An 18,769-nucleotide genomic window follows, 5' to 3' on the forward strand; every position below is an offset into this window, starting at 1 on the left:
TATGGATGTATCTATGTGTGCCTTTATTATTATATAAGTATGTTTCTGAATATTTTTATTGTATATAATATATTTAGTTATTATTCCTGCTTATTAAACTTTGCAATTGCTCTTGTTGTACCCATACTATTTTCTTCCTTTTTTTGTTTGCTGTTCACTCACGTTTTCTACTTTTTTCTCTGCGAATATTTGCATTTCAGATTCTCTGGAAATGGATAATATGGATTACGTCATGGCAGAACATATTGCTTCGCTGACGCATGCAACAGACAACGGCACAAGCATGAGTGCGAGTGCGAGTCCGACGCCGAAGGCGAAAACGAATACGTACGCAAATGCTAACAATAGTAGCAACACTAACAACAGCATAAATATCAACGCTTATAATAGCAGTAGTAATAATCAAACACAGAACGAATTTATGTCCTTATCGTTACTAAGCATGACCGACCATAATATGGAAAAATCGGCCGTGCCACAGAAAGTGTTGATGGATACGACCTTGACATTTTCGAGCTCAGGCTCGGCTTCATTGGCAGCGTTGTCAGCATTATCATCCTCGTCATCGTCATCATCAATATCATCAGCAGCCGCACCAGTATCATCAGCAGCAGAGTCAGCGTCACTAACAGCAGCCGATTTATCCGACTCTTTCGCCAGTAGTGCCACGGCAGCAAACAAGCCAAATCGCAAATCGACGCATGATCGAACTGCCGCATTCGACGCAGGGAATTCCGCTTTGAATAACATAGCTAACAACAACAACATGCAGCATCTTGGTTCACAGCGCATCATTTTGAAAACGACAGCGAAAACAAAAACCACCTTAGCCACAGAGCAGCAACGAAACTCGGCACAGTACAACGCAAAGTCACAAACGTCTGCCGCAACAACAGCCTCGGCCACCACCGGTTCTGGTCCCACAATAGCAGACTCTTCAGTATGGCAACGCGGCTCTGGCAAGAAAGTGGAAAACAAATACGTACTACCCAAACCACAAAAGACCGATGCGCCAATGCTTAACTACATTTTCGATACATTCTCATCCGCGAATAAACACCATCATCATGATCAGCGGTAAGTGAAATGTCAGCCCAGTTGGCTGATACAACCTGGAAAATGTGTTACAAATGCGCTGAAAATGTGCTTATGTGAGTATTCAACTCAGGACCCAAATACACTTTAGCATATGGACGAGCGAGATAGAGGCAGTGTAATAGTAGTTGGCAGTGTTGATGGGCTTTGGTGCACTTAGCGCAATGATTTGATGACGACCAAAATTAGTTACTAATGTGGTTGACTACTAACACCACATCCCCCCTCTTCCCCCCTTTCGGGTTGTTCATGTGAGCAATGCTCTCGTTGATGCTTCAATGCCTCTTTGGCAGTCAATACCAGGCTGTGCCGTAGTTACAAGGCCTCAAAACACAGTTCAACAACAACTGGCAAGCAGTTGTAATTCAAACTTTATACATTTGTAAGTCATCAATTGAGTATGGCTGAGCGCACAAGTGTGTGTGTGTGAGCGTAAATGTATTTATTTTACAAGTGTGTATATATTCGAGAGCTCTCTTGCACATCTGCGTTCGAATGCACACAAAAATGTTTCCTGCAAATGGAAATTTGTTAGTATGTCTCGATTTGTGTCACGGCTAAATGATGCAGACCAACAGATATATACATACATGCATGTTTAAGTGATTGAATGCAAACTCAATATCCCAGCTGGAAGTTGCTTACTTTTTTAGTAGACCTTTTTCCATAAATATATTTGGTAAAGTAAGCTGAGGCTGGTTAGGTTTAAGATTGGGCAAGCGTGCTGATACCTAAAAAGTTGAAGGTTTGGAACATGGTGAAACCAAATTTCAATTGGAGCATTTTTATCGCTATCACTTTTTATGAAAATTCGATCGCAGCAAGCTTTTTGGGTTGTTGTGGCTTTACAAAATATTCCCCAACTATTTTTGGAGAATGCTGCTGAAGTCGCAGTCCGTTCTTGGCCGAATCTAAATGGTTGAATGTGAATGATTTTCGATGGCGCTTCTTTGTTTTGAGCGAGTTTGGCATTTATTCATTTCTGGTGCTAGCTGATGCCAGTTGGAAACACCAAATGAAGTCAAATTCTTACTTGTTTCTTTACAATACATGGAACAATCATATTCGTTTAAATGAAATTATCCAGCTAGTGGAGCTCTTTGTTTCTTATTCGCTGAGCTTTATTATTTATTTTTTCTATGTAAAGCTCATTCAATAATTATTCGATCCTCTGCGCATATTACTAAATATATATAAAATTAATGTTGCGCACCCCAATGGGCATTGTTGTTATTGTTATAACGTACTAAACACTGCCGAAGGCTGCTATACCATCAGCTGTTCGGTGCTATTCAAGGACATACAATGAAACGAGCTCTTTCGACGGAAGGAGTTAATGGTGAGCCAAATGTAAAACACAGGCGAAAACGACTAGGCCCGACGAAATATCGGCAAGTACATTCCTTGGGTAACCATCACCATCTGCATTAACTCTCATCTCATTAATGACGTATGATCAAGCATTTCCTATTGCCGATGGAGAGCTTTAACTTCTTCCAGAGTTGACTTCGACAAATGCAATATGTGCCCCGTTTGTGAAGAAATATCATACAACAATAACTATCTATTTAGTTTCCACCTCAAACTAATTTATATAACACCTCATCACATTTTCTTTTAGGTTATGCTATATAACTAGACCCTAGACAGCCCCTTAGGCAGTTGGGTAAAGAAACCGTCAATTGTGGTACAACTAACAACGCAAGATGACGGATAAAAGTGTAGGGATATATGAATAGAAGCACAGAATGTGTGACAACCATGATTAATTGGAATATTCAAACTGATTGCTTCCCCGGCGTGAATGGAAATTGAGAACCGGAAGGCCTGAGATGGGGTGCATCATCCGCTACGCAGCTGCCGTAGAAAAGGTTAAGGTTAAAATTATGTTGCCGGACCCTACCTGGTTAAGTGTTTACCTTTTCATTATCTATTCAACAAAGATCGCAACTTGCCTACGATACATAAACACTAGGTTAAATAACTAACGCTGAGGAACCGCCGACAAAAAATATATATGTGTATAAAAAATCAACTCCATTTTTGAACCACTACTGACTTGCACTTTATTACACCAAAATTCAATGGGATATAAAACTGTACACTCCAAACTTTTTTTTACATCGTACTTATATAAGTGCACAATAGTTACGAAATTTTTTTAATTTTATTTAGTTTGCACAAAGAATTAAATTAAAGTCAAATAAATTGTCAAAACTTGGCAAAAGGCCTTGAGCTATGGTTACGAGTATTTGACACAGTACATATGTATGGTAAAAGTATTGCCGCCTCAATATTGCTTTGGGGTAACTGATTCGCGATATCCAAGTTTCGTCTAAGACTAAGATGCAGCTTTGGAATAGGCTTTTGAATCCTTATACGATAATAATCAGCCGAGTTTTCGCTTTACTGCTACCTGAAATGCTGTGATATAATTTGGGATTGCAAACAAAGTATAGCTGGAATAATTCTGCAATTTGCAAATTGAACCTATAAATGGAAAAGTAATGGCTCACGGAATCCAATTTCATAGTTTAATCTATCTTACTTTAAGTTAATCATTATATGAATTGATTGACGCAGAGAAACTGAGGATGCACTAGAATTCTTTGCTAATGGTGATGAATCCGGAGTCCTGAAAATTGGAGAATTCTACCAAATAGAATTAGCTTTCTAAATAACCACAGATTGCAATTCTGATGTTACAGTAGGCTGGTCGAGCCAATTGATGTCGTAATCAGCTGCTTCGAAAAATGGTGAAAAGAAGGTGTTGAGAAGGTGTGCTCAATAACATACCATTATGCGGCTCGGAGCGAATTTTAGAGAATCAGCTGATCGTAACAGGATATCGGCTGACGTAAAAAGGGAAGTGTTTACAAAAAAAAAAAATGAAATTGTGTTGGTGATTTACGAAAAAAATCAACATAATCTCTCTTCGTTGCTATCTGAACAATGACTGATTGGACAAGTGGGTCAATACATGTGAAATGATCGAGCAGAACTTGGCTGTCGAATCTCTTAAGTGACATGACAGTCGAAGCTCCCTCCACAATTTTCTTTTTCACCATATTTAATGACCAAACCTGGTAAATCTGTCATCCTTCGGTTCGAAACTTACGCAAGGGAATCTTACCACATTCCAGTTCGCAAGAATATAATTGATAGTGGCAAGTCACTTATTTGTGTACGAGGGAAAGTGATCATCGAATAGCGGCTCAAGCCTTTCTTGGCTGAATATAGTCAGGCTCTTATAATACTATATATGCAGTTACCATACTTTTGTTTAATAGATTGTTGCTTATTATTTCTGTTTTTTTTTGTAAGTATTTACCAATAGTGCATACATCTACAATTCTCAGCAGTTAAAATGTCTTATCAAACACTTTTGGGATTTAGAAGACTAATAGCTTAAAAGTTTTCAATTTTTGGGTTAAAATCTTTCAGTAAAAATGTTTCAATTTTAATGTAATTAGTTACTGTTAACATATATCGTCATGCGTTACCTAAAGAAAAGTGTTTGGGTTGTGATGTTAATTTAGCAAATAAGCCATATACTCGTATAGGTTTAATATAAGAAATGTGAGTCTCAAAAATAAGTCTCTGATAGACCGCTGACTCGTGTATGAATCATTTTATACTACTCCTTAGTATGATGCAAATTATGAGCCTTAGGGTATTTTGCGGTCGGAAAATTCAAAATACAAATTTATTCCTCGAAAGTTATATTTTTTGCCTTCAAAGTACTCCCCATCAACGGCAACTCACTTATGCCAGCGTTCGATCCAGTGCTCGAAATATTCTGGAACTCCGAACTATATTTTCGATATGATTTTCCATTATTCCATTCCTACCAGGTGAATTCGATGGCTGTTGGATGGTATTGGTTTCGTCCTTGGCATTGGTGGTTTTCATTTTTTTCTGAACTGCTTCACGTAAACGTCTCAAGCCGCCCAAATAATAGTTCCTATTAACTGTTTGATCTTCTGGCGAAAATTTCAAAATTCTATACCGCTATAATCCATAAAAACCGTGAGAATCGCTTTCTGTGTCGACTGAAAACTACTTTTGTTTTGGTTTTTGGTTTTGGTTCGTTCGGAGCTCTCCACTCTCTTAGCCGAAATAGTTTCCCAACTGGGAATACTTACGGGAATTCTCACAGTTCTCTGCAGAATGCATAGCCTTGACTCTTGTTGTTTCTGCGTTCATTCACCGAAAACTCCAACACACCTTCTTCTCGAGTGTGATGCCATTGCGCGAAGAAGGATAAGATATCTCGGCCAAATGCGACCAGAAAAAAGGCGCGTACGCTCAGACCAACCCATTTCCATCTTAGGGTTACTAAAAGAGCTGGGCTTGGATGAAGTACTGTTATGAGTAGTGGGCGTAAATACCGTGAGGTCACAGTGCAAACCTCATATTCATTCACTCATTCAAATATATCTCGAAGGTGTAAGTATTAATAGGTATTTATGGGAAAAACCTTACTTTTTTCAGAATATTTAATAAAGAAGATTGCAAAATAATCATCGAAAAAGCTTCATATGCATATGTATGTATGTTTCTAAAGTTAATGGTTAATAAGGTTAATAAGAGCAATGTAAGAGCCGAGTATAGAGCCAAGCGGCATGCGATTGCGAAATGAGTCGCATACGAGGGCAAAAAAAATCACATATGACATACGCATGAAGGCTCATGTAAGTGATCTCTTGTGGCTCACTGCCGACTCTTACGCTAGCTCTTAATGTGGGTTACTGCTCCATGGTTGGATTCCTTAATGACTTTATGTTTTTAAATGTTTGCCGAGCACGCTCGCTGTTAATTACTTTCTAGTATCCCTGAGTTTTCAAACCCTTTGATATTTTTGAATCTGAAAACCGTCATCCCGGTCCACACACAATTATTTTTTTATTTATTTGTTTATTCTTAGTGCATCTAAAATTGTGGTACATGATTTCTTACTTAACGCACATACTTATGTACACACGTTCAGATAAAAGAATCTAAACAATAAAAAATGATTTCATTTTGTTATTCTTATTGACTTTACTTGACGTGAATGCACTCGCCATCTTCACAGACAATATTTCCAACTGGGATAATACTCACACATCTATTTTTAGATTTTATACGATTATTCGTGTACATTCATGCGCCATGCACACTCTTCTCCTTGCACTTAAGCATATTCGCTGCTTTGCGCCAGCTGCTGCAGGACTAAGTATTTGTTTGTCAGTTGCCTTGCAGTATATGGGTTTATTGCGAACGTGAAGCTACCAACAAGTACATATGTATGAATATGTATGTATGGTACTTGTGTATTTGTAATATATTGAGTTTTGAAATTGAAAACAAAAAAGGAAAACCTGCAATTGTTTGAGATTCCCTCAATCCAGTCGAACGAAAATAAAAAGACTTTGTGAATTATGGAAATCCCTATATTGAAATCATGCAACGATATTTTTGAAAATATGCATATCACTTTGTGCCTTAGCATAGAACATTTCCATCTGTGTGCAGCTGCGACTGGAAATTTGAATACTATTTTTATAAATACTGAATAAAGCAACTTATTAAGTAATGTTACATTTTAAATGTACATACATACTTACATATATATATTTAAACGTACATACATACTTACATATATATATTAATACATTCCGTTCATAAACTAGCTGGAATTTCTAATATTAACAGTTTTTGTTTTCAAAAATGACCGAAAAAAAATTTTGTTGACGTTTTGAATAAAAACAATTTTTTTTTAATTTTTAATTTTTAAATTCCAGTAAAAAAAGACTACCAAAAATTTTGAAGATTTTAATAATCTTAAGCAAAACTAAAAGTTTCGAGTACACAATTGTGTTTATTCGGACCTTGTGAGATACCTTCCTTCTTAGGACAATGCCTTTTTGAAGGGACCGGAAATATATAGAGTACAAGTCATAATAAGGAGATAATAAGGCACGTTAACAGGTGTTGCACAAGCAACGATTACATTACGGAAATATTGCTTCGTACCTCTCCACCTTGGAAGTATGTTTCTATTTGTGAAATAGAATTTTCCATGGTCGATCGTTTCGTAGTCGAGGCATATACCACCTTGATCGAAAAGTTCTCGGAACTACCGCCAGGTGACGGTTTAAATAAACTGATTTCAGTTCTGTTTTTTGTTACGTTGCCACATCTGGATTAACATTCCCACCAAAATTTTATCGCCATTACTTGGCATTTGTAAATAAAAGAAACGTTTACGAGTGGCCTGAGTGCTTCAGAAGAGATCGTGAGTCCATCGAGGATGACGAACGTAGTGACAGGGCATCGATATTGAAAACTAATGAATACATCAATATAGTGAAAGAAGAGTTAATAAATAACCGCAAATTAATCATCACAGACCTGACAGATTCACTCAGGATAATGTAGTTAATGATTTCGGTTTGCGCCGTGTTGCTTCAAAGAACCTGAATTTTCATGCAATAAAATGGGATATAAACTATCGTCAAAAATATGATTTCTAATGCTGAATCCGACCCAACATTCATCAAACTCAACATTACTGGTTTATGAGTACGACACGTAATCTAGACATCAGCCGCGTGAGTGGAGAGCTTCGAATGAACCAAGGCCAAGAAAAGCACTTCGTATTCAGTTAAAAATGAAAATTGGATTACAACGGAATTGTATACAACGAATTTTTGCCGGGCGTTATTAGACGTTAACGTGTGCCCAAAAAAGAAAGGATTCTTGGAAAATCCACTCTTGGATGTTGCACCCTGATAACGCAACGTCGCACAGTGCCATCATTTTCCGTGAATTTTCGACCGAAACGAACACCATCCAACCGCCAACGAATTCTCTGCTATGGCTCCCTGCAATGGTTTTCTGTTTGATGGAGTCAAAAAATCTCTACGACTGTGATGGCTATACCGAGGTTTCCACAAATGTTTCGAGAGCTGGATGAAATGCTGACATAAGTGCGTTGCAATTGATGGGGAGTACTCTGAAGATGACAAAATCACTTTTGTGTAATAAACTTGTATTTTAAATTTTCTGAATATATTCCGGGAACTTTTTGATCAAGGTGGTGTTAAATATGTATATGCCAATTAATTTCTTTACTTAGATAGAACAAGATCTAACCCATTATACATAGGTAGATATGCCGCATATATATATATATAATAGGTCTTCAGTTACTATGTATTTATAAGTATAAATAGTTTAACTTCGGAGGTTACTCGTCGAGAAGATTGCTGACAGAGCCAATAATTTTATCATGTTGATTGTTCGCAGTTGGCCGCGAACCCGGAGCCTATAGCGACAAGAGCTACAAAATAAATATTATGCGCTAATATGCTGAAACAATATACTTGTAATCCTACAAAGGGAACCTTACAAAAGCAAAAAGAAATATTACATCAAATAATAAAGAACATTTTTTCTAATCGCGCTCGACACTCGGCAGGCAATGGTAAGCCTCTGAGTGTATTTTTGTTATGAAAAATCTACTCATAAAAACCTATAGGACCCTCAATTTGTGGAACAACATCAAGATGCACACCACAAATAGGAGAAGGAGTTCGCTCAAACACTTTACAGAAGTGTACGCGCCAATTATTTATTTATTTTATTTTTTATATTTATATGCATAAGTATTTTTTCATTGAGCGTTTACAGATAAGGCTTTTAATATGGAGCGATAATAATTTTCCTCGTTTATCATAATCGTGAGCTCTACTTAAACAACACTGCAAATGAGCAGAGCTTCTTTAGGCGGAAGCTGAGGCCCAAGTTGGTAAATTTCAACATGACTTAGTATCACAACATTAATGGACATTAGCTGAAAAACAAATTACTTTCTATGCGTAGCAATTTAAAATAAGGCACTGTGCGCGGAACGGCATGAAATTCCTGTGATTTTTTACATTGCTTGACTTGTTACTAAACTTTCAACATTACATTGCAAGCTAAGCCACTAATGACGAAACCAACACACAAGCCAAAAGAGATGCCAAAAAATTACCAAAATATAAATCAAAAGATAGATAGACAGAGGCAATCAGCAAATACACGGGAAGGAAGCCAAATACGCGTTTGCATACATACATAAACGCTTCCATGCCTTCCCAACAGGAAATACCAAATAACTTGTTTCGCATAATGTTTGTAAGAATGCGAGGATTGTACCTAAAAAGGTACCTTTAAGGAATTCTATGGACAACTGTACATATTATTTTATTTTCGAGATTAAATTGTTTCGCTAAATTGCACTAGTAAAAGAATTTGATATGAACGCAAGGGCTTCAAAACATTTTTTTTTTCTGTATTGTGATACCACATCAAGGAGAAGAGAGAATTTTATTGGCTAACCAGAGCCTGGAGTTGAAGCAGTTCCGTGCGCTTGCATCGAACATCTTTCTATATTTTTTAAGGGAGCACTCAATAGATCCCCATGCCACAGCGCACATTTTCAATAGAATCCACGGATATGTCCATGTGGTCATTTGGTCTTAGGTCAAATCCAATTGGTCTAGTTATTGTCTCTTTGGTAGCAATGATATATGTATGTATGTATACATAGCTTATTTTTTAGATCACCAGGTTTTTTCTATAAAATATTGTTATGTGTAAAAATTTAATTGCCTGACATACAGATTGAATTATCATCTCACTAAATCCAACGGAACTTACGGATTTTGTTGGAAGGAAAATGAAACCGCCAAACATTTGCTGGCATGGTGCTTAGCACTGATGCATAAGCGGCACAAACAGCTGTGTAAACATATTTATCAGAGGGGGATATACAACTTACATACAATTTATTGAGGAAGCAGGGATCATAGAAATACTCTGAATTCATGAAGGGAGCACCATAATGGTACTCTAATAGTTTAACAGGTAGTCAAGTGTGTGTCGGTGTGAGTGCTTCATCTTTTTGCTGGAAAGCACTGGCGTTGTTGCTATGTCAAATTAGAATTTTTGTGGTTAAATTAAGAACAGTAGAATATCGAAAATTGTTAAATATATTGCTTAACTATTATAATGCGTTTTATTCAAAAATATTTTAATCTTTTTTAGACTTTTTTATACGATTTTTTATGAAATTCAATCATTCACGTTTTTATGTTACATAAAAGATCGGCGGCCGCTGTAGCCGAATGGGTTGGTGTGTGACTACCATTCGGGACTTACAAAGAGAATCTCGGTGAAACACCAAATTAAGAAAAACATTTTTCTAATAGGCAATGGCAAACCTCCGAGTGTATTTCTGCCATGAAAAAGTTCCTCATAAAAATATCTGCCGTTCGGAGTCGGCTTGAAACTGTAGGTCCCTCCATTTGTGGAATAACATCAAGGCACACACCACAAATAGGAGGAGGAGCTCGGCCAAACACCCAAAAAGGGTGTACGCGCCAATTATATAAATATATATATATATAAGATCGTTTTGAAATCTGGTGATTTCAGCTGTGAGTATTTTTGGACAACCACCTGAAAGTGTTTCACTTATTCATCTAGACAAGGGGTACGGCGACCGCTGCAGCTAATAGTAATAATAAAAAATAAAGGAGTCTTGAAACGAAATAGATTTTGCTATTTTGAATGCCAATCGCAATATGGACCAAATGGCTCGTTATGCAATGATTCTTAAGTTTATTCTGACGGAACGCCAGGGTTCAGATTTAAAGCAGTAAAGAGAAGAAACTGATGAAATTAATTTCTGTAGAATTTTATGAATGGAATCCTATAGAATTATCACATTTTGAACCATCAGAAAACTTTCATTAAAGCAAAGCAACTGGTTGGTAACTGGTTTAAACTTGCAAGTTTTTAACTGATTTTGTGTAACCAAAATTATGTCTTATAAAAAATTTCAGAAATATAAAATTTACTAAAGCCTTGTTCACCATTAAATTGTAAACCAATTGTGGACTTTGTTTAAAACAACTATTTGTTGTCTAGTTCTGTTTAAAAGTAGTTTGCGATAACAAAAATTAACACAGCTATAAAAAATTAAAAAAATGGAAAATACGTATACTGAAACCTGCTTTCAACTGGTTGTCAACTAGTTTAAGTCTCACTAGTTGCAAAGAACTTTTTTGTGGCAAAAAATGTAGTATTTTATAAAAAAAATTTATAAATGGGAAATTTTAACTCACCCGCCTCCTTTGTCCATGCAAATAGGCATTTATTATTAATATTACAATTTACTTTTAACTAGTTCACTTCCTTATAGAGGATCACTTTAAGGCATGCACGCATAGGCACCAAGTGCTAACTTTACAAATTTCGTTTTTTACAGCTCTTTTGGCAATTCCTTTTCGTGCGCTCTCCTTTATGTTTGTGTTTTAAATATGTGGATTTATGTAGGTCATTTTGGCAAATTATTTGCTGGGAAATTGTTCAGTTGTGCTTCGACCTCGTTAGCGGTCTATATGGTTGTGCAGTGTTGTATGTTTTGTGGTCGCTCATTCCTTCCTGTCCTGCTGGCATGATGGTCTGCGTATGAGTATTTGCCAAAAATTTAACGCCACCATCACAGTTTGTATCTTGAGGAAACGAAATTAGGCAGCGCTAAGCGCTATGGCGACCGCAAATGCCTGGCAAAGTCAGAGAAGGAGAGAGAGAGTAAGAGAAGTGGTGAGTAGAGGAAACTGTCAGAACAAACGCGTTTGCATGTTTTTAATGGTGTTTGCTCTTTTTGAATATTTACACTTTTTCTAATATTTTTTGGTTTCATTTCAAAGAGATTTACATTTTACGCCAAAAACTGCAATTAGCTGGCTTAAAAGTTAGCACTTGTAAAACACAGTTGTTTTTTTTTTCGAATATTATGCATGCATATATACGTATAAAGTTAACGTTGAGGATGTATGTACATACACGCGTGTCTGTTTTTGTTTATGAGAAAACCCATTTCATGTGAAATTTGCAACTATGAACGCACAACATAAAATTTAAATAATTATTACAATAAAATTAAAATGAAGTTCTGTAAAGGTTTTGTGCCCAAAATTTGGAATTTCTACCGCCGTGGCTCACAATGGGCGAAATGGGAAACTAACGGAAAAAATTTATATTATTAATTAATTTCTTCTACAATAATAAAGAACGCACTTTTTTATTTGTTTATTATTAATTAATTATTATTATTTTTTTTTTTTAATAATAATTAATCAAGGAATCATTTCAATATTTCTTTTGGTAAATGTTTTTTTGTTACATGAGTAAGTTTAAAAAAACAATTTTGTTTTGCTCACTTTTTTTTAACACTTTTTTACAAATAAAATATTAATACGAAAAACGACATACTCAGTGTCTTAACTATACTCACAACCGGAAATTCAAACTTCACATTTAAGAGAAAATGTGTCACCTTTATGAATGTCCAAATGTTATTGTTACTTAGCAGAATATTCAGTTACTCTGACCATATTAGGCTAGCATTTTATTTGTTTTGGCATACCGTTTTGGCATACTAGTTGGAACACCTGCTTCAGAAACTAAAAGTTTTCCATTCAACTATTTCTTGTTTTTATTTTTCTCGAATCTTTTTCTAATCCTATTCGACTCCTTTCTATGTGAAAACACACTAAAAAAAATGTTTACACAAAATCACGGAAAAACACAAAAATCGGTTGAAAAAAATCGGTCAGTCGAATGAGCTCGTTTTATGCCATGAAAAATATATTTAATATGCAAAAGGAGTAAATGAAGACCTTTTCTATATTACTGGAAAAATATAACTTTATTTATTCTATTCGCTATAGTAAGCCACCTGGAATGAACAATTTTTTTGGGGTTTTTCTTTTTTAAGCTGTCGTTGCAATGTCCACTTATAATACCACTACAAATATCAAATAGGTATTTTTGATCCGTACTTAAATCTTTTTCACTGGATATATCTGGTAGTGTGAATATAAGTGGTTTATAATTGACGAAAGAAAGCTTCTCACAATCCTTCAATTTTTTCTCTATTTCACCGTTAAAGCTTTCAGACGTAGAGCCATCAATGTATTCAAACAAATGTCTAAGCGGTAGTTCATTGGCGTGTAATTGGCAGATGAACCATTGTAAGGGTTTTTGAAGACAATCTCCTCCAAAGGTTCAGATGATATCACTGGAATATGTAGGTTCTCAACGAACGCACAAGCACTAGATAGGAAACGGAAATAAGCACCAAAATGTGGGCAGTGTTATTTCTGACTAGAAATTAGCAACCACAAGGAAATATATATTTCCTACAAGTTTGCACCAACAACCAAGCGCTACAAGGTAGGCAGTGCTATTTCTCACTGGAAATTAGGAACCACAAGGAAATATATATTTCCTACAAGTTTGCACCAACAAAGTAGCGCCACAAGGTAGACAATGCTTTTTCTCACTAGAATATAGAAAAAGGGCAACGCGTCACTTCCGGCGATTCACACGATTTTACTACACATATTTTTCATACCATGGGCCTTATATATCGTTTCTTAAGGAGTAAACTCCAATAAACTCCAAAAAAATCAATAGTATTGACATTCAAATGCAAATGAAAAACTGTTGTATTTTCATATTTCAAAATTTAAATTTTCTCCGCTAAGTCGGTTGTTTCGCCCGCTGTGCAGCGTGGAGCTGGTTAATATGCAAACATTTCATAAAACATATTTATTACAAAATTTTTGCTTTGATCAAAGTTTGGAAAAAAACCTGGTTAAAAAAGGGCGTACACTTTTAGTGTAGAGGAACTATTATATTCCACTAAAAATTCATCTCTGGTTTGCATCCATGTAAATGCAAATATGCTTGTGTGAGTGTGGTGTGGTGTATTTGCTTATACATATCTCAACAGCTTGGCTGAAAACGTAATTAAAGTTAGTTAAGTCTCACCAGCAAAAGCCTTGGCAATTGCTCGCAGCTGCCACTGTGTACTGGTATTGCAACTAATTCTCTGCCAGTGTAGCTGTAGTCCAATGAATAATTCAGAATTTATTAATGAAAATTCATTACTTGGCATTTATGAGATTAACTTTATGGATATTGTCTGATTTATGGCTCATAGGGTTTGTTGGATTTGTCTAAATTCAGCTACGTGTGACTTAGCTGTGCAGCCTTGATTTCGGAATATGTATCTAAGTGCACTGGTATTAGCAAGAATGGTGGGGGTTGATTTTAAGGGTTTCCATGTATACTATTTAATGTTGACTGGTTTTACATGTTTATTGTCGGAAATTAAGCAAATAATTTATAAAAGTAAGCCATTTACCTAGAAAAGTTCACTATGACTGACTGGGCTTATTAATTAATAACTGAGTGGCAGTGATTGGGAAATTTTACGGAGACTGTGCACAAGTTGTAGGTCTAGTAAAACTAAGAAAATGGGATGGGATATATGGATTGGGGAATAAGTTCATAGCGTTTCTATATTTTCTTTTATTTTACAACGATTTTTTTGTTGTTTCGGAAAGATTAGTATTTATTCGATAGAATCCTTTCTGTTCTACAGAACTATGTTAATTGTATTTTAAGGTATTTCCTTTTTTCATTATTTTGAGGCTTAGAAATGGAATACCCAGGAGGCAAAAATCAATATTTTCGACACCTGCTCCTTTTTGTTTTTCATCGAGGTCAAAGAGCTGCCGAAGTATCCGAAGTAAGGAGAACTTGTCAGCACGGAAATGGCTTGCAAAGTTCACAAATGGCGACTTTGATGTCGATGACACGTATCGCAGCGGGAAGCCTTCTGCATTCGATGAAGAACGTCTCAAATCACTTTTGAAGAAGAACGGTCGCCAAGTCAGTCTTCAATTGGAGGAAAAAATGAAATGCGATAATAAAACGATTCTCAATCACCTTCATTCAATGGGGTTTACTGAAAAGTTGGGAACCTTGGAGCCTCACGAGCTCAACGAAAAAAATTTTTCAACATCTCGCTTACCTTCAAATTACTTCTCAACATCTCGCTTACCATCGAGCAAAACGCAGTCATAAGCAGCGCTTTTTGTGCCGAATTGTCACGGGAGATGAGAAATGGTGCCTATGCATCAATGTGAAGCAAAGAAAGGAGTGTGTGCACTGGGAAATGCTCGAAAAGAATGCCACGGCCAACAAGGAGTCCTACTTTTCCCAGCTACCCAGCGTGAATGAGGCTATTCGACTGAAAAGATCTGATCGACATGGTCAAACCATACTTCTTCACGACAACGCCAGGCCCCATGTTGCACAAGTCGTCAAAGCCGCACTCCAAGATGTCGAACGGGAAGTCCTTCAGCATCCGCCGTATTCTCCGGATTTTGCACCGATCGATTACCATCTTTTTCGCTCCCTGTCAAACCAATTGAAGGGCATTACCTTCGATAACATAGAGACCCTTAAAAACTGGCTCAAAACTGCATTGACACCAGACCAGACGATTTTTGACGGAATGGCCTCAATAAAATGGTCGAGAGTTGGGAAGAGATTGTAAACAGCAACGTCGAATATAAAATTGATTAACTTATTGATGTAATTATTGTTTTTGTTTAAATAAAAGTCTTCAGTAAGTAAGTAAAAAAAAAGTAAAAACGCTACGAACTTATTCCAACCTCTCATTTCCCTTATAGCATTAAAAAAAATTATTTAAATGAACCAATATTATATTTCTCGATATTTCTCAAAGAAATAATGAATATATTCGATCGATATTTAAAAATGAATTACTGTTTTTATCTGAACAATCGCTCCATATCTAAAAAATTTAAATTAGTTAAATTGGTAGGTGAATAAAATATTAGAGCATTGTGTTCCACGTACATAAGACAGCACCACCAGGTTAAAAAATTTACTATTAGAGTGATAATGATACCTAACAAAATTTATAAGCGGGGAAGAAATTAAGGAGCAACATTACCGAAACTACAATTTTGAAAAGATTAGAGTTTCCAGTGCGGCTTGCATTCGCAATGTTCCCGTGTAGGAAAATCATCGACATTATTTTTATCTGAACCACAATTCTTAACCAGTTCGCATTGCTAACTACGATTCAAATATTTTATTGTTGAATAGCTCAAAATAGCTCTTTGCATTTAAAGTTCGGCCTGCCTCTAATTAAATGAAAACAGCGCTTGGATTCTTCAGCGTGAGTGTGAGAACTTTGTGTTTTGAAAGCCGTCACTGTTTGAATGAGAAAAGTTTCACTCTGTTTTTGTGAAAGAATGCGAAAAATGTTCATGACACTGTCAACTAGCTTAATGTTGTTGTTGTTGCAGGTACGGTATAAGGCGTTTACAGAGGGCCGAGAAGTCGTGCCCCGATGTGGTCGCTCGTCAACGTCTTCAACGGATGAAAACGTCGAAAAAGTCAAGGAAATGATGCTGGAAACCCACCATAAAGTTTGAGGGAGGTAGCTCGTGATCTTAACGTGTCTCACGAATCAATTCGCAAGATTTTACCCCTTCAATTGGGTATGAGACGCGTGGCTGCTCGACTCGTTCCAAGAGAGTTCAATTTCTTTCAAAAAATTCATCGAAAAAAGGTGGCTGATGACATACTTGAGCAAGTGAATACGAACCCAACATGAGTTTTTGAGTTTGACATGCAAACCAGTCAACAGGCGGCTGAATGGTGCTATCCACATGAGCCGAAACCCCAAAAACCACGTCAAAGTGAAAGTCATATTACTCGTGTGTAGGAAACGGCCCAATTTGTGGAAAGAAAACTCATAGATAACGCACCGTCTCACAAAGTTCATATTGTGACCAATTTTTTTACCAAATATCATCAAACAACTACTGTATTTACCGGATTTAGACACCTGTGACTTTTTCCTTTTCCCAAAACTTAAATTTGGAGGGCCACAAAGTAAAGTTTGATGATTAAACAATTATTTTACGTTTTACTGAACAATTCCCGGTACTTTTTTGACAGAATGTATGTACATTATTATGCGTATGTGTATAGCATGCATATGCAACGTATGAAGGTAGAGTAATCAACACTGAACTTAAATATTTCTTTTTGGTTCATATTTTTATTTTCATTCCTGCATCACTGTACTGTTGCCAATTGAACCGGCAATTTCTCATTTAAAATTGGAAAGTGATGATATTGATAAATGCTATTTAGTTTAGCTAGGGAATTTGCTGAATCCAATTTGAAGGTAATGAATGGCAAAACTATTTCCGGAATGTTGGAAATTATAAGTGCTACTCAGGAACCACCCCCTTACGTTTCCACCAAGTTGCATTAAATCATTTTACTTTGTTCAAAATTGCCCATGCAGTATTACATTAAACCCGACTCAAAAAAATGTGTTTGTCACCAGAGGTGTGATGTTATTTGCATACTTCAAAAAAACTTTCTTGTTTTAGTTTTTTAATTTCTGTTTTTTTCTCTTATCCACTCTTTAGCAAATCCTTTTAGTCCTCCTCACTTTATTTATAGTGGGCTTATATTTTATGTGTATTTTCTCAGAATTTTTCAAAGAGCCACTTTATCTTGCTTGCAGTTTGCGTTTCTTGCTTTTAATTTTTTTGCTAAGAACTCAAATTTTATTAATACTGTTTATCTTCTCTTCCTCCTTCTGACGCCGAGTACTAATTTCTGCCATTTCAGTGGCATTCTTCAAGTGTTTGCCCTTTTGAGACTTTGTTAAAGTTCTGCTTATTAGCTAGCTTGTAAAGTTGCCAAAGTAGTTGACATTGTGCAGCGGTCTGCCGTCTCAATTCAAAAAGAGCAAAACAAATTGCGAAAGAAAGAAATAGAAAGATAAAAAATGTTTGAAATGTGCTTAATTGTAAATTTAAGTTAGCAAGTCAGTGTACATTGAAAAGAAGAAACAAGAAAAACATGGTTTTATTAAGAATATTAGTTTGTTAAACCGATTGCTTTTTTCCTAAAATGTAAGGAATGTACTCAAATTAAAGTAATCACATAGGATCCTATTTGGTTAGTACTTAGTAAACACATACGTTTTAAAACTCTAATTAGTTGCTACATTAAAAGTTTGAAGCAGAAAAACCAACACCTTTTTAAATTCCAGGTGGAACAAAATGTTTAAGCGCGAATATACGCATTTTAGGGTGGGTTGACTGTTCGTAAATACAAAAATACGAAAAGTAAACACCTTTGATTCAGTTATTAAAAAGGCAAGGTAGTGCTAAATTTGCTCTGGAACGAACTTTATATAGCCGCACACATTTCATAAATAATAAATAAATATTGAATAATATTTAAATTGGGCTTGCTGTTAATTTTTTAATCAAACAAACTCATGGACAATGAAAGTCAGTAGCATCAGACCGATGAATGGCAATTTAATCTTAACATATAAAAAGTGGGCATGATTTCTATCTGATCTCAATATTATTCATGCCGTATATAAATTTTGTGGTGCATATATCAATTCACGATTGTTTGGCCGAGCTGTTTCTCTTATTTGATTTGTTCCATACAAGATGGTGGCACCTACAATTTAACGCCACCTCCGAGTGGCAGATAGTTTTTATGAGAAGTTCTTTTATGGAAGAAATACACTCGACGGTTGTAGGGCGACCGCTATTAGAAAAAAAAAAGTTCTATAATTTGGTGTTTAAAATCCCCAGCGGGTGACTGCAATGTATGCAGTGCATTGTCAATATTTGCAGAGGCAAGCGAAAATTTGATGCTTCTATAAATTTCTGTATTAACGAATATGTCAAGCCAGATTCTG

General features: G+C 36.0%; 1 protein-coding gene across 1 annotated transcript in view; it reads left to right on the forward strand.

Annotated features, from left to right (window-relative positions):
• Positions 1–18,769, forward strand: part of LOC129242671 (uncharacterized) — a 158,860-nt gene that overhangs the window by 95,121 nt on the left and 44,970 nt on the right. The window contains exons 2-3 of the mRNA XM_054879457.1: positions 201–567; positions 664–1,077. Of these exons, the coding sequence (XP_054735432.1) occupies positions 201–567; positions 664–1,077 (781 nt within the window). The remainder of the gene's footprint in view (positions 1–200; positions 568–663; positions 1,078–18,769) is intronic.

The sequence above is a fragment of the Anastrepha obliqua genome, chromosome 3 (genome assembly GCF_027943255.1).
Source record: "Anastrepha obliqua isolate idAnaObli1 chromosome 3, idAnaObli1_1.0, whole genome shotgun sequence".
NCBI classification, from domain to species: Eukaryota; Metazoa; Arthropoda; class Insecta; order Diptera; family Tephritidae; genus Anastrepha; species Anastrepha obliqua.